This window comes from Chaetodon trifascialis, chromosome 13 (genome assembly GCF_039877785.1).
Source record: "Chaetodon trifascialis isolate fChaTrf1 chromosome 13, fChaTrf1.hap1, whole genome shotgun sequence".
NCBI lineage: Eukaryota > Metazoa > Chordata > Actinopteri > Chaetodontiformes > Chaetodontidae > Chaetodon > Chaetodon trifascialis.
This window is the reverse complement of record NC_092068.1, coordinates 4,003,896-4,020,460: the sequence shown is the minus strand read 5'-3', so window position 1 is coordinate 4,020,460 and position 16,565 is coordinate 4,003,896. Positions and strand designations below refer to the sequence as shown.

Below are 16,565 nucleotides of genomic sequence, written 5' to 3'. Positions count from 1 at the left end.
AGTTTCATCCTTATTCAACCAAGGAGGAAACCACTGGGCAGACTTTAAAGCCCTTTCAGCATACAGTCTCAAAGTGCAGCAGAGTCATCCAAGGAGGGTTGAATCTAGGGTAACTGGACTTGGTTATACATCACTGAAAATGAGGCAAAGCCAAGGGGCTTCTGTCAATTCTAACTGATCTCACAGAGGTTAAATAACTGGGACTCCCCGCCAGCCAGTTAGACCTGAAGAAGCCCTTTGGATGAGAGGTGAAAAGTTTTCAAGTATCTACAACCAAGTCCAGCTACCCTTGAATCAAACCTCCTTGGATGACCGTCACAGACCTTGGTGTGTGTGAAGGATATTGACCAAACCTCAGGTTTTTTTTTCTCCTTAAACTGGAAGGTTTCTCAAGAAACAGAAGATTCCCCAATGCATGGATTAAAACACAACAGATTAATTACTCTATCAAAAAGAACTTCTCAGACTTGAACACGTTTTACAGTGTACATGAACATGCTTTAGGTGAAGATATCAGCCCTACTTGACCGACATACTTGGTCCATTTGCTTGTGTGCTGCTGGTTGAGTCTCACCTGCTGAATGACATCCGGGTAGAGCATGGGCAGCCTCTCTGCGATGAGGGCCAGGCCGCCCATGCCTGCAAAGACCTGCAGTGGTGACTGGATGGGGTTGGTCTCCAGCAGGGACTCATCAGTGGCAGCGTCCAGACAATCTTCACTGGGCGTCATCGGTTCGTCCTCTGGACAGCTGTTCAGCATGTCACAGTGATCCACTGCAAGGAGAGCAAAGAGAGGACCTGTTGTATGTTCATGCACTGTCTGGTATCTGCGACACTTCTTAGCACATTTGGTTGAAATTTGAAGTCTACTGTGCAGAGAATTCCATGGCAGCACTTGGGGACAGTGGTTTCATGGGAAAATTGGTACAACTGTAACAAGGTTTTTTTCCTCAAACTAAGGAATAGCTATGGAACTGTAAATGCATGCATATCATGGGCCCAATTACAGGCTATCCTTACTCATATCCAAATGTGAAATCCTAATAGTTTTGGAAATATCTCTAGCTGTGCTTGCAGATTTGCAGATCATAGAAGAATGACTGTTGGCCCTGGGGGAGGTCAGTGCTCTGAATGTTCTTCTAATTTGGTGATTGTGAGGTGAGATTTGATGTTATAGAGAGTGTGGTGTTTATGTGAAGCATGCTCAGACGGATGCTTAATGATTCCAGCAGGATGTGTTCAGCTGTTCCAGTTTAACTGACATGACACTGAGAACAAGGGGTTTAAATACATTTTAAAATACAGATTCAGTGGTTTTTCTTAACCTTTATTTGTGTGGTTTAACCCACCCTTCATCTCACAATTTTCCAGTTTTTCACTGATGGTGATATTGTCTGTATTCAGCCTTTTATGTTACTTATTATTAACATTTCTTCTCTCTCTACTGAACAAATGTGGGAATTGTGTGCACGCACACACACAGACACACACACACAAACAATAATACACTCCAACTCCAGCACTTCTTTGCTGTCAGTCTTTTTCTCTTCCACTCAAACAATCTTAGAGGAGGAAGAGGAGAAGAAACAACCCAAGCATAGCTACTAATCAGCACAGACCGTCTCCACCAGTTGCTCTCATTCATCAGCAGGCCTTTAAATGCATGCGGCTGAGGGAGCCTTACCCTTGGATGTGCTACGTGCCGATCAAAAAGGAGAAAATCAAACAGCGTCCTGACGCCCTTGTTTACACTTATAACACGGCAGTGAAGACGAAGTCAGACGGTCAAAATGAAACAAAGGTTGAAAGGCGTAACACACACCACCTCCACCAGTGCTAACCTGCCAACATTTCATCGTGACGGCACAGCATTGCAGATTTATGATTCTCAGGCTCTGGTCCATTGATAGGTCACGTGAGGAAAGTCACTCATCGTCTCTTGTAGAGGAGAAAAGATGATTCACAGTTCTCCACAGGGAATCTTTTCTATCCCACACATTCTCTTGGTGATGAATTAAAAAGTGACTGGGATTGTGAATAGAAGGGCTTCTAACAGAGATTAACGTGTCTGAACTTCCAAAACAGGATTACAGAATGCTCCTGTTCAGGAGGGCAAGGACGACAGGGTCATTTGGCGGAGGAATAATTAAACAGTACTTCCACCACTGGATTTTGCTCTTTCAAATGCAAGCAAACAGTTCAGCTCTTTAGAAGAGGCCTACTGTTTGCACGGAAAGAAAATAAAGTTGCATAAAGACAACAAAGACTCCAATAACATTGTTGGACTCATGCTTGACACAAAAACAAGAGAAGGAAGAAGGAAGAAGGAAGAAGGATCAAAATCGATGCGGCAGAACCAGAGATTTTAATCCATGCATTTTTTTTTTCTTCTTGTCAAAACCTGGCGCCTGCATTTCCCATGATGCAACTCGACAGTCAACAGTTTGGTTGGAGATTTGGGTATGTTGTGCTCGCAGCAGCTCATGTAGCCTCAAGCCTGAGATGAGCAGTCAGTCCACCCGACACTGACGAGTGACATCATTAGAGGACATTTATCAGTTCCTCTTTGAGAGCTCCCATTTAAGGGTTCAGCATGGCTCAAATGAATTAGTTTGTATGATGTATCATTGGACCATGTCTGAAAACAGAAATGTTTGTACCCAATGTGAATGTTGCCACTGGCTGTTCACACAGAGAATGAAAAACCTGCTACTACTTTCACACCTGGGCACAACTGGCAAGTCAGAGCATTAGGTGGGTGTGCTCGACGGATTTTCGGTTTAGGAAAATTACAAAACATATTGGATGCAGCCCCCATCTGATTCCTGCTTTATAACAGTGTGTGTGTGTGTGTGTGTGGGGGGGGGTCGTTTCAGGCACTGACAGGCACTTTGTTCAAAGCAAAGCATACTGCTGCCACTGGCTCTGTGAAAGGTACAGATTGGGATGTGTGCCTGACACTGAATCTTCACATAAATCAAAAGAAACAGATGTGAATGGAGTCTACATCTGTGTCTGCCGAAAGCCTCAGCAGTGAAATTAAAGGAAACGTCTTTATCAGTGCTCACTGTCATGTCCCTTCATTTATCTGCTGTAGAAAGGTTTTCAGGGAAGGAGACATGAATCTCAGAGATTTCTGTGAGTATTTCTCAGGGAAAGGTAGTGCGGTTAAATGTAGCGTATGCCAGACATGACTTGAGTACATTCTGCAGCAGTCAGGGTCACTTCTTTGAGAGGCAAAACAACTGAGCAGCTTTATAAAACACATTCAGCCCACAGTGAATTCACTTTGAAAATGAAATCTCTGATGCAAAGTCTGGATCAGGGAGAGACTCCACTGGGCCACTAATCTGTACTATTTGTTAGCCTTGCTGTGCTGCTGGGTATCTAATCTCCACAGCTCATGTAATGAGGCTATCTGAATTCAGCAGCCACAGACAGGAAGGACACATTGGTTAAATAAAGACAATGACTGACCTCATCAAGTGGTTAGTGTCTGGACAGGCACATTTTAGAATGGGGCAGTTTATTAGAGTTCATTGGAAGGGAAGTGGCAAATCAGTATCTTCTCATTTCGGGAATGTCAAGGTTGAAGAACAACATAAGGATGCTGGGCTGCTTCCTGCAGCCTTTAAGAGGAGAGCGATATAACTCAACATAAACTTCACCTTTCATGGAGGGCTGTAAGCACTGTGGCTGAAGTAAACAAGCAACTATCTATCTATCGTTATCTCTGTAACTAGACATAGAGATAACTACAGATTCTTTTCCTGAAGAGGAAAAGTGTTTCACATACACTGCATTCCTTTGGCCAAGAGCATGGCAAAATCAACTTCAGAGCTTGAACACCATCAAGGCTCACTTTGTTTGTTTGTATGCCAGGATTATTGTTCCAACAATGCCAAAATTTGTTCTGCTTCACTTGATAAACACTACCTGGCAACATGAGTGGCACTTTAGAAGAGAACTACGCTGAGTTCGCACTGAACTTCTCTAACATTCTGAAACTCACAATGGACAGTAAGAAAGGATGACAATCTATGCAGCAGAACAAGCGATATGATGCATTTTGTTCCACACATTCTTCTTCCTTACCAAAACCTGGTGTCTACGTCAGCCACAGTCCAACTCCAACTCTGACGGCTGGGTCAGCAGTTCAAATGTGTTACGCTGGTCGTTAAATACGATGATAACATGATCATTGTGAGGAAAAACAGAAGTGGAAATGCAGGACTTTCTCTTGGTTACTAGTTATGGTTTACTGGGACACTAGAATAAAGTACAGCAGAGCCATCATTAAAGAGTTACACCTGCACTTGTCCTGCTATTAGAAAAACAAAAACAACAGGCTACCAATACATTCAATTTTGTCCTTCAAAGTAGGATGATACTGAAATACCCAACGATCCATCCTAAAAGTCATCCGAACAAATGAGACTACACTTTCAAAATAGAAACTTCAGATTGTGGACGGGACATGGCCAATGGACAAAAGACATCTGAGCAGTTCTGCAGATTCATCAGTGCTGAGATCATCAAAACAAGACATTGATGTTAAAAAATATTCTGACCTAGTTCTGACCCTGGAGCCTGCAGAAAAGACAGCTAAATTTAACCAGTCCTAGAGTCACCACCTCTATGGGCCGACAGCGCTGCCCTCTGTAAAGGAGGGTCAGCAGTTTAATGCCAGCAACAACCTGTCCTGACCAGCGGCTTGAGTCCACCGGGCACGGCCTCCACACGTTCCCGCTGCGACGTCCTCCACACGGCTTCTCACCCCACCAGGAGTGTTTCGCTGCTCTACTTTGCTGACTTGCTCAGTGTTTGTTAATTAGGTCGTTTTTCCTTGGTGTGTGATACCACCGTGGGTAGGTAGCTTGAATAGTCACATAGTTTCTTTTATTGTCCATTTTAAAGTCTTTTTATTGTTGACATACAATCAGGAGTCTGCACAGGATATTTTCTTTTGAAAATCTGACCAGATTCTCGATGCTGCTGACTTCCTGCCCCACCCAATCTGCTCTCTGCAGCTTGACAGCGCTTCTGTCAAAAACAGCGGAGACATGTGTTTTCAGAGCCGTGTCTGGGACACTTTGAAATATACTGCAGTGCTTTTGGTTGAATCACAAGCATTGCCTGGAATGGCTGCGATCAGCTCCAGCGGCACAGTGAAATCAAGCTGAGAGGCTGTTCACACCTGGCATTAAATGCATCTTGAGTGATCTGATCGCACCATTCAGACCACAGGGTGGCATGATGTACGTGTTGATTTGCATATAGAGCCGAAAGTGGGATCAAGTGGTCACACAACATGTGACACGTGGTGAGGTGTTTGTAATGCTAGGTGTGAACTGATGTACTTAGAGCTGTCCACTTGTGATTGGCTCACCTCAGACGCATGTTAACAACAGGTGTAAAGAAGTTGTAGTTGTCCTGTACCAACAGTGCTTCAATATGTGTGTCACTGTGTAAGACAGACAGAGTAAACAGCTAAAAATGACACTATCAGCATAATACCTTGAGCCAAACTATTCAGAGCAGCATCCCTGCTATAAACATAATCTTTCTAAATGCCATTGTACATACATGAAAGCTGCATTAACATCTAAAGATGCCATGAGTACCATGCAAAGCAACCTCTGAGGATGAACACGCGTGAGGGATCCAAAGGTAAGCAGAAGAGCACGACTGAACAGCCAGTGCTCAAAAGCACTCCACAAACTTTCAGAATTCAAAGCTTTTCTTCAAAGCAGCCCAAAAAACAGCCCAGGTGATGTGAGTTGAGGCCTGACCAAAGCACATCTCCATTGAATCTTGGAAAAAGAGTGGACTGGATTTTTACTGCAGAATAACACGTTTAAAATGCATGTGCATTTGAAGTTTCCAAGCCCTGTCGAGTCACATCACTTTCAGTTCCAAAAGCGGTTTTAAAATCTCCTTCTCTTCCATTCAGATGGTTTTACAATGGACTAAGGACAGTGTAGTGTGCCCAACCAATGGACCTTAACAGGGCTGGCAGTTGATGGATTAGTGAAAAGTGGCAAAATTGTCCTCATTGTGGAAATCATGAAGGAAACCATCTACAAAGTAATCTATACAAGTGATTTGTTTTATCACAATGTCAACTTCCTGGCTTTTTCCTGTTGGTCATACAGTTGAAAGCTCTGGCAACAGGTTTGTTATTTCTCACTTCTTCTGGAGCTTTCAACCGAGCATACTTAGTAAGTGAACTTGAGTTGAATTAAAAAACAGATCTTAAGTCAAACATCGACTCTGATCCTCACAGGATTGTCTTGCCAGACAGATATTTCCAAGGTAAGAGGAAACTTTTGTGTTTAAATCTGGATCAGTTAATGTTTTTGGCCACTTGCGGAAACAAGCTATGAACACAACTGACAAATAATGACTGTTGAACTTCATATGGCAAACAGCTGTCTCCACACACATCGTACAGCTACAGAACAACGTAAGCATGAATTTCAAGTCACTGAACCAGCACTGAGGGTGTGTCCAATGAATGAGTGACGTGTCAGTCCGTGACTTCATGCTGACTTCATTCACTTGTAATAATTTAGAAAATAGTGCATGGGGTTTATACATAACGTGTACAGACACACAAAATCCCCCAAATGGCATAAAAATGGCAAAATCAGATTTATAAAATGCTGTGTACTCACACAAATCCCACAAAGCAGTTAACTAGGGCAAACACTGCATAGTATCATGACTGGGTATGAAAGGAAAGGATCATCCTTAAAAGGCTCAGTGATTCATGAGCAAGGATGGAGTGAGGTTCACCACTGTGAACACATGATTCTATAAAGGATATGACGACATAGACTCGGCAGCACTGTCTGTCTGCAAATGACTGTATTCTGTTTTTATTTACACTTTACAATGTCCAAAGTTTTTTTGGAATCGAGGTGAAATGAAAATTCTGCCCCAAGTACTGCAGAGCTGCATGCTTTAGTACCTTTCTCAGTGCGTAGCCTCTTGAAAGAGTCTGTCTTGGAAAGGCTGGGATCAGAGATGACCTTGGAGCCAAGTTTGACAGTCAGGTTGATGGACTGGTACCCCTGTGGAAGCTTGCGGTCGTACAGGAGCGTCAGTAGCTGTGCCAGAGTCATCTCAGGTGGGAGGGGTTGACCTGGACGGGAGGACAGGGCGAACACAACAATTCACTTCACTAATATTTGGGTGGGCATGTTAACCTTGCACTTGTGTATGGCATACCTGGAAGGAGCTTGTGGTAGAGGTGGAAGACAGGCACACTGATGGTTTTGGCTGAAGGGTCCGCACCAGACGAAGCAGTCAATTTGTCACTCATCACGCGACCCCTCCTTGAGGGAGGTCGGGGTGGGGTTGAAAGAGCTCGCTTGGATTGAGACTTCAAGCCTGATGGCGGAGACAGACATTATCGCCTGTTAATCTTGTTCTCATCAACAGAAATACAGGTTGATATTTGTCTGATCAAAACACAGACTTTATTCTGAAAGCTCCTGACGGCTTATAAATTGTGCCAGGATTCCATATCTAATAAGACAAAAACACTGGCATGTATTTGTCAGGTCTCTGAAACGGATCATAGCAGACACACTCATCTGAACATCAGTAATATGTCTATAAATAAGAAAAACAGGACTTACCTGTAATTCTCAATTAGTCACAGTTCCATTTGAAATTGTCAACGGTGTGCTTCGGGTGCACAATGGTGTATAAATTAAGAATGAAGTGGGACTTTTGCATACTTTCTTGCTGTTTGGTTTTTATGTGAAGCACTTTGAACTGTTTGAACTGTACAGTATGAATGTTGTGTGATGTTATGTGTGTATTTATGTGTATGTCACTGCTTAACCACCATGAATATTTTTGAGGGTTACACATGTTGGTCTACAGGTTAATTTGCATACACACAGTGTACGGTCCAAGTGGGCATCGTGCTGGTGCGCTGAAGAGGGAATTCCGTCCTAAACAGACTTTTGGAGGACACTCACTTGATTGTAGGAATTCGGGCTGCTGAAGGCTAACACTAACTTCAGCTCAACTTGAATGTATTTTAGCTCAGGACGAGGACTGAATTCTGTTCCCCATCACTTAAATATGAAGCACATTAGGAAGTGATCTTATCAATGCTGGTGTGGACAGGAGGACAAATAATTACAGTTTCAATGCTCATATGGGCTGACTACTCTTGTAAGAATATGAACTTATCACATAAATCGGCTGCTTTGAGCTACACTGACAACTAGAGACACAATAAAAGTCAGTAAGTGGGCAACTTGTTTGATGCCCAGGTTGTCCAAATGTCACTGTTTTAGCATTAGACATTAATCATTCTACTTAAAAACCCTTTTTTCTTTTGAAAAGCACCACTTGCAATCACTTCCAAATAGCACTCACTGTAATTTTACTGCTTTGTATTTGAGTAAACAATCTACACAATTCCCTTTGCAGTATGACTGACATGTAGGAGGTGGGACAAGACACTCAGTGAGCAGAGGCTGCCACTGAACAGGGGGGGTGTTAGGGAAAGATTTAAGTACCTGAGGCCACAACAACACTGTAGTTGTCCTGGAAGCCGCTGTCTGCTTTCATCTTCTCCTTCTCCTCATGATTCTTCTTCTCCTTGTCTTCCTTCTGCTCATTGATCAGCTTGGCTGTAATGCTGGGTGTATCTGTTTGGATGGACAGACGAGAGAATGATCTATGACCAAGTGTGACATCACTTGAATTGATTTATGAACTGTAAAAAAGTATTGGCAAGCTTAAAAACATAGATATTTTCTCAGAAAAGCTGTGTGGTAATAAAGCACCAGGCACTCTCACACCCAGCAACACACAAACGTCCACCCATCAGCACAGCACTAAAAGGGTAGTAGTGTATCAGGCCTTCTATCAGCTGTTCAAGGTCTCAAGAGGTGAGCCATTCATCATGCACATAGCTGGCTAAAGGCTAACAAGTAATAGTGCAGCTCAAAGCATCAGTGCTGCACTGCTGACCTTGATGGCCAGAGAACACCCAGCATTAAAACACAAGGGCATATGACTAAACCACAGAGTTGACAACTAATTATTATGCGATACATTGTTAATTATTTTGGGTTATAATTAAAACTGCAGTTATTGTGGTTTAAAAACTAGTCTGTGATCATTCATCGCTTGATTAGAGTTAGGTCAAAGAGAAGGATTCAAATAATTTAAGTTGTACTTTGTTTCATCCGATTAAATATGGCCCCATATCCTTCATGCAAGTTCAACTCAAAGCAGTCCATCTTTGAGAGATTGGGACATGAAGTCATCATATGTTTAAGAAATATGATTGAAATGGAAAAGGTTGTTGGTTGCAAATTGAAACTGTTTAGGAAACATTTTTATTTACTGTATGTATCTTTTGCTTTCTTATCCTGGTAATTGTCTTGTGACTCCTCAGATATGTATTCACCTCCAGGCTGAGGAACTGCTGGCCTGGGGTACTATTTCACTGACCCACGCTGAGTGAACAGTGTGTTCTGTGTGTGTATGTTGTCTTTCAGTATTTCTTCATTTGAAACAATTTCAAATTATCGCAAGTTTAAAAAATTAAAGCCTGAACTAAAAAGGCTCATTTGAATAATATGTCCAAATAACATGGACCAGTACAAACAAATAATGGTCAGTAGCTGAAGAAGGATGTGGAGGGGACTTTCAGTCTTGGGACTAAAAGATGAAAAGTTCCAGGTACTTGTTGCATTTATGAATCTTCTATCAGCTGTAACATATCCACACTGTTCAGAGCACCCAAGTCCTGTTCTATGTTACGCTGTGTTTGGCAGCTCATTGTTGTGGAAGGTTTGAGTTTCCTGTATTGAAACATACCAGACACCCGGTCCAGGACTTCAGCCAGTGTGGTGGAGATGGGCAGATGGAGGGTGCGGTACTTGTGGCCTGCTCCATACATGGGATGCTGGATCATGTGGCTGGTGGCATTGATGCGTCCTTTGTATAACTGAAAAAAAATAAAAATAAAAAATCAGTTTTGTGTTAGCATGTCACAAAAATAACAATCAGCTTTGCTACAAGAAATTTGAATGACTAAAGAGTATTGTGTGTTATGACAATAACTTAGCAATATCTGGGACTGATATCGGTGATTTTTATTAAATCTTTTTAAGCAGATATGGACCAGTCAATTGTTTCTGAAAGGTTTTCAGAGAGGTCAGTATATTCAATGTCCTGACTGAGACTCAGAAGAGAATGTGTTGGTTTGGGAAAAAATAAAACTGAATCTAGAAAAAATGAAAGACAAGCGAAGTCCAGTGGCATTAGAAGGATCATTTCTACTACCAAACACAGTATGATGCTGCTGCAGAGCCTTCTATTGACTCTCTGGTGGTCGATGTCCCGCAGAGATGGTAGCCCTGACAGTCTTCAGTACTCTGTGCAGTCATGTGCTGTGCACGCTGATGCTGTTCCCATACCACAGTGATGCAGCTGGTCAAGATACTCTTAATGATGCAACTGTAGAAGCTGCTGAGAATCCTCGTTGACATGCCAAATTTCCCCAGTCTCCTTAGAACCCCCATGTTGATATTACATTTCCAGATGAGGTCATCAAGCTGCTCTAACTTAAACTCACTGACTGTCAGCAATTCACCTCCTACTTCATGTCCATTATCATCTTGTTGCTCTTATTTATATTGTGAGAGAGCTTTTTGTTGTCATATCATGTCACCAGACATGTCACCTCTCTCCTGTATGTCAATTCCACTTCCCAGTGACCAGACCAATGACTGTGTTGCTGTCAGCAGGTATCAGGTTCGTGTTGTGCTTGTGTGAGGTGACACAGTCAAAGGTGAATAGTGTGTAGAGCAGGGGGCTGAGGACACATCCTTGTGGGGTGCCAGTGCTCAGTCTCAGTGTGGGGGTTCAGTCCAAGGTTGTACAGTTTGTTTGTGAGTTTGTGGGAGAGGACTGTATTAAAGGCTAAGCTGTAATCGATGAGAGCATTCTGATGTAAGCATCTTTGTATTCCAGGTGGGAGAGGGTTATGTGAGCTGCAGAGATAGTGTCCTCAGTGGATTTGTTGTGGCAGTGCGCATACTGTTGAGGGTCCAGAGTATTTACACTGGATATGGGCCAGAATCACTCTCTCAAAGCACTTCATTATGATTGGAGTGAGTGCAACTGGCCTGTAGTCATTCAGACAAATAACTGGGCTCCTTTTGGGTACTGGGATGATGGTGGTGTTAAAACAGGTTGGGACTGTGGCCTGTGCAGGAACAGGTCAAAGATGGAAGTGAAAACATCAGCCAGTTCTGGAGCACATCTTGGGGGCCACCTGGTTATGTAATCTGGGCCTGTGGCCTTGCTGAGTTTAATTATTCTCAGGCCTGTGTGTACACCAACTGATGAGACAGTCAATGAAGGTTCTTGCATGTTCTGAGTGTGTGAAAGCCTCCTTTGCCTTTCACTGCTGAGGGTCTCAAAGTGGGAATTGAATTTTTCAAGCTGTTCGGGTGGGGAGGTGGTGGTGTTGGTTATTTTCGCAGTGGTTCCCTCATATGATGTGTTGTAGCCTTGCCACATGTGCCTGGCATCAGCAGGAGAGAAGCAACCTTTCAGCTTCTACCTGGATTGCTGTTTTGCCTCTCTGATTGTACTCCTCCTCACTGCCTGATCTAAATGCAAGTGAGTTTGTTGAACACACTCTTAATAATTACACGTGCTGAGACTTTGGGTTGGAAGAAAAGCTCATTGAGTGTCTAACAAGGTCTGTAAAGGTCAGTCCTCTGGGGAGCATGAATATATTCAGTGCATGTTAGGGCTATGTGATCAGATTTTGATATTTACCCGAAAAAAAAAAAAAAAAAATTATGACAAAGGTTGCACAATCTGGGCAGCAGTTGCTGTAATACGTTGTCTAGACCGGACAAACCAAACTACCTTGCTAAACATGGTCCCTTTTGCTCGCAGGCAACGTGAAAGAATGAGCCATAATACTGAGAACAATGAGACAGCTAGGCTGTAAAAATGTCTAGCTGTGGGTAATTAAAACCAATTTTTTGTACCCTGCTCACGCACGCACACACGCACGCACACACGCACACACAATCTCCTTAAACAGCTTTTTTGACAACCAATCATTGAGCTGTGTAAAATATGGAGCATTTAGGTGTCATTGAGGACACATTATACCCGGCATTTATCAGTCTGAGTCACTGGGATAGGACAGGGGGCCTCTGCTTCATATTGCTGCACTGTCCTCTTGTGGTTACATCTGAAAACTACACCAGTTGTGGTGCCACAATATCAATTTGTGCTGTATTCATTCATGTTTTGTCATACATATCAAGTCAGTCGTGTATGTGATGTGCCCCAGAAAGTGTGATCGGCTATGGCCTCATTACTTCATGTGGACAATCTGATGATCTCGGAAAAACCCTCGCTTCACGTTCTAATTGAGCAGTCTGTTACACCATGTGCAAGTTCATATGTAGCTTAGTTTGAACATAGTGCTGGAATTGGACTATAATAACAACATGATAAAAACATCATTCCTTATTAACTGATGGCATTATGAGAGAGTTGGAAAGGGTGGGAAAGATTAATAATGGAGCAAGAGGAATTTATTCTTCTGGATTTACCTTGGGAGTGTATTGTTCATGACAGACAACATCCCACTGCATTTCTGTTGACTATGAGGCAGGGATAACAGCTCTCTGAAGTTACATGTAAACATCTCTGCATATAACACAACAGAAGCTAATTGGTGAAGGCAGCTCTCAGGTTTGTGACAGAAAAGAAAAAAACACTGAAAGTGCACCTCCACACCAGTGGCAGTGCTTGGCTGTACATCGCCAGGAGAGGGAGGAGACATTCAACAACAGAAAAAGTTACCCACCGGACATGGAGACTGCAGGAAGACCGAGACCTTCTCATCCTCCAGCATGAGCTGCAGGAAAAGCCTTCGGATGAAGCCCGAGATGTTTCCAGAGATCGGCACGTTGCCTCGTTGGGGTGCTGACTGGAAGAGCTCACACAGGACCTGCAGCAAGAAAATCCAGATGAAAATATCCAAATGAAAAGAGTCTCTCACCTTTAAGAAATTAGCGTGTTCATTTTCAAACATGACTAATAGCATCATATTAAGAGGCATGGTTTCATTGTGCTGAAAAACAAGTCTCTAAAATGTTGATTTATTACAGAAGTAACTCTCTGTCTCAGATGTCAAAACTCAATTCCTGGTGTCTCAGAGAAAGTGAAAGCTTTATTCTTTGCCATTGAACCAACACAGTGGAACATAAGAGCTGACCTGAGCCATGAGTCGCTGGTTGTTGGGGTGGCAGGAGATACACTGAAGAAAGAAGGCCACAGTGGCATTCTCCAGAGCCGTCCTCTGCTGCGTGGTGAGTCCTCCTGCCTGCCCAGAAGATGCCAGGGAGAAGCGTGACCCTGAAGGCTGAGGCTGGGATGGAGTGGGTCCTGCCGTAGACCCAGCGCCCAGAGGCTGACAGCCTGCACTGGCACCAGCGCTGGCACTGGAGTGGCACAGCAGGAAAAGCAGTGCCGTCCACAGAGGATTGACCTCTGGCCCTCCTAACCAGTCTTTCATGGCGTGACTATTGCCTACTTCAGTCAGGAACCGCAGCACTGGAGCGGCCAGCTCTGCAGCCAGAGGCGGCCGACTGTGCGAGGATGAGGAGGATGAGTGGTAGTGGTGATGGTGGTGTCGTCTCTCCGCCTGAGCGGCAGGTAGAGGCAGGTCGGCACTGGCCAGGAGGCCAACACAGAACTGGGCCAGGCTGCGGACCAGGACTGAGGGTAAACCCGAGTCCAGCAGCTGCTCTATGACTCCTGGAGACTGGGAGGCAGCTGCCAACGTGGTCAACTGGGACTCAGACAGATGAATGGGGGGTCTCGCATGCTTGGAGTCGTCGGTGAGTCCTGCAGCATTGGTGTTGGCATCGTGCTGCTTTTTGCCGTCATCAGTCATGGAGAGGCGGTGGTGCTGGGCTTGAGAGTGACTGGTGCTGGGCACTGAGACGATTCCCATCCAAGACATAAGCAAGGAGAAGTAACTGGGGTGGATGTGACACATGGAGCACAGCAGGCTGTCCACAGCTTTCTTCAGCACAATGTTGCATGGCAATGACATGGACCAGTTGTACAGCAGCCTAGAGGGAAGGAAAATGAATGACATCAATTATCAGTCATGAATCTAATCAATGTGTTCATTGTAAGTAAGGAGGGTGAATTATACTTAAGCATCCACAGACTCAGACTATTCTGACTTTTTGCCTGCTTGCCGGGAGGGAATTGGATTGTTCATCTCAGTACCAGCTGGGCAAATACACATGTATGTATGTATGTATGTATGTATGTATGTATGTATGTATGTATGTATGTATGTATGTATGTATGTATGTATGTATGTATGTATGGTCTCTACAATAAAGCAAAGACTTTGACTCACTCAAAGAGCTCTCTGTTGAGCAGCGCAGGCAGGTCATAGTCAACAGGCAGCTCGTAGCTGTGCCACAGGATGGCTGCCACACAGTGCAGGTGGGACGGTGAAGGCATAAGGAGGCCATACTCCCTCGATGAAGCAGAGGAAGAGCAGGCACTGGCGGCAGCGTATCCAACAGGGCTGCTCATCTTGTGGGCCGCCACCCGTGAAGAGTCATGAACCCACTGCAGGAGTGCCTGGATCCTGAAGGGTTAAACCACAAGCATTAATAAATAACTGATGGTTTGATATGAAAAACACAGCATCATCTCCGCAGACCCAGTGTCAGGTGCGTCACAGTGGAATTTATATGCAACAAAGAACCAAATGACAGTAAAAGATGACAAGGAGAGTGTAAGGACACTTTTTACTCTCAGCGTGCGAGTCTGTCTAGAAAATCACCTTGACAAATTCTCAGACAGTTTCTCGTTGGCTGTTATTCTTAGTGAGGGGAGCTTTTGGAGGGACAGTTTGTTTGTCACGGTGAAAACAGGATATTGGTGTACCTGTCTTTGGTTCCAGAGTCCTGTGTGGTGCCCAGCTGGTAGAGAATGTCGATGGTGGAGTCTGAGGAGAGGCCATTCAGTCGCCCGAACAGCAAAGGACTGTTCAAGTCTACAAAGACAGATGCAAAGACAAAAATACAGATCGTTATCGTGCTGGACAGTCAAGAAGTGCATCCAGGTGACTGTTGATCCCTGTGAACTACCCTCTGCTACCTGGCTTAACTTACATATATTAGGAAAAAGCCTTGTCACAGTATCAGTGTGTGTATGTATGTTTGGGGGAGTCCGTTTATAAGCAGAACTCCAAAGGTCTGTCATCCAAGGACGGTTGAACATAGGCAAATTAGAGCTGGTTGCAGACACATGAAAATGTTTTTCCTCTCATCCAAGGGGCTTCCTCAGCTCTGACTGACTGTTGGGAAGTCTCAGGTATGTGGGGTTGTTCATTAGTGCTATTGTCTGCTCAGTCAGTCAGTTAGAACTGACGACCCCTTGGAGGAGAGGCAAAATGTTTTTATGTGTCTACAACCAAGTCCAGCTGCCCTAGATTCAACCCTCCTTGGATAACCATGACCTGGATGACTGAGAATCTTCACAGACACCAAAGCTTTGTTTGGAAACTACCATCATTCACACTGTGAGGCCTTGCAGTACAAACCTGTTGGGGACATGACATCTGAAATGTGCCCTTGTCTTTCAAACTCTAACAACCTAATTTAAGGACCTCTTAAGGGAATAAACTTGGATATTTTATGACTTTTTTGATGTGTTTAAGGTCCTGTAGATCTGCTGCCAATGACTAACACTCAGCAGTGATGCAGATGCGTGTGACTCACTGCCAGGGTCAGTCCCAGAGGCAGCGCAGTTCCTCAGTAGAATGTCAATGAGTTTGAGTCCTATACGAGTGGACTGCAAGCCGATCTTGACCAGCACAGCTTCAATGTTGGGTGAGTGCATCCCGCAGTAAGGTGACATAAGCAGTGCGGCACAGGTCTGAAGCAAGTTGGCGGTGGGTGCTGCAGCACTGGCCATCATGGACTCCAGGTCACTGACATGGGTCAGGCAATGGTGGAGAAGACGCAGCCACCCGATGCTGTGCAGGGAGAAGGAAAAGGTTACAACATGCACGTCCAATACAAATGGACATACTCGCAATCCAGGATCAGTTTTTAGTACCTAGTTTTAGAGACCTGGTCCTCAGAAGGCAGGAAAGGGTTGTTAACGGTTGCAGAGGAGGTGTTACCGAATGCTGTCAGCCCCAAGAGTTTGATCTGAGACAGACCCAGAGTGCTGGCATCACGAGGCCGGTGCAGCCTCAGGCAAACAGCCGACGCAACCTCCGCCTTAACCAACTGGATTTTTATGTATGTCAGGCCGCTGGTGATGACTGGTGTGGACAGTGGCAACATGTTGACCCCATCAGCGCTGATCTCCACTGAGACTGAGGATGGGCAGGCTGGTCGGCAGGAGGAAGAGGACACAGCAAAACATACAGCAGCGACAGCTGAGTTTTCATTCAAGTGGGATGGAAAGGATTTTGCTGGTAGCAATTCCAAACTATGTTTCACGGCTTT

The 16,565-nt window shown here is 44.3% G+C and overlaps 1 protein-coding gene across 6 annotated transcripts in view; it reads right to left on the bottom strand.

Annotated features, from left to right (window-relative positions):
- Positions 1–16,565, bottom strand: part of birc6 (baculoviral IAP repeat containing 6) — a 134,736-nt gene that overhangs the window by 51,107 nt on the left and 67,064 nt on the right. For 4 of the 6 annotated variants that reach the window (XM_070976839.1, XM_070976844.1, XM_070976842.1 and 1 more), the window contains exons 50-60: positions 16,168–16,447; positions 15,828–16,084; positions 14,992–15,100; positions 14,453–14,689; positions 13,292–14,153; positions 12,881–13,024; positions 9,856–9,985; positions 8,544–8,675; positions 7,234–7,395; positions 6,974–7,147; positions 575–798 (exon numbers count right to left, since the gene is read on the bottom strand). In XM_070976839.1, the coding sequence (XP_070832940.1) occupies positions 575–798; positions 6,974–7,147; positions 7,234–7,395; positions 8,544–8,675; positions 9,856–9,985; positions 12,881–13,024; positions 13,292–14,153; positions 14,453–14,689; positions 14,992–15,100; positions 15,828–16,084; positions 16,168–16,447 (2,711 nt within the window). The remainder of the gene's footprint in view (positions 1–574; positions 799–6,973; positions 7,148–7,233; positions 7,396–8,543; positions 8,676–9,855; positions 9,986–12,880; positions 13,025–13,291; positions 14,154–14,452; positions 14,690–14,991; positions 15,101–15,827; positions 16,085–16,167; positions 16,448–16,565) is intronic. The other 2 variants (XM_070976841.1, XM_070976845.1) reach the window with 1 other exon arrangement.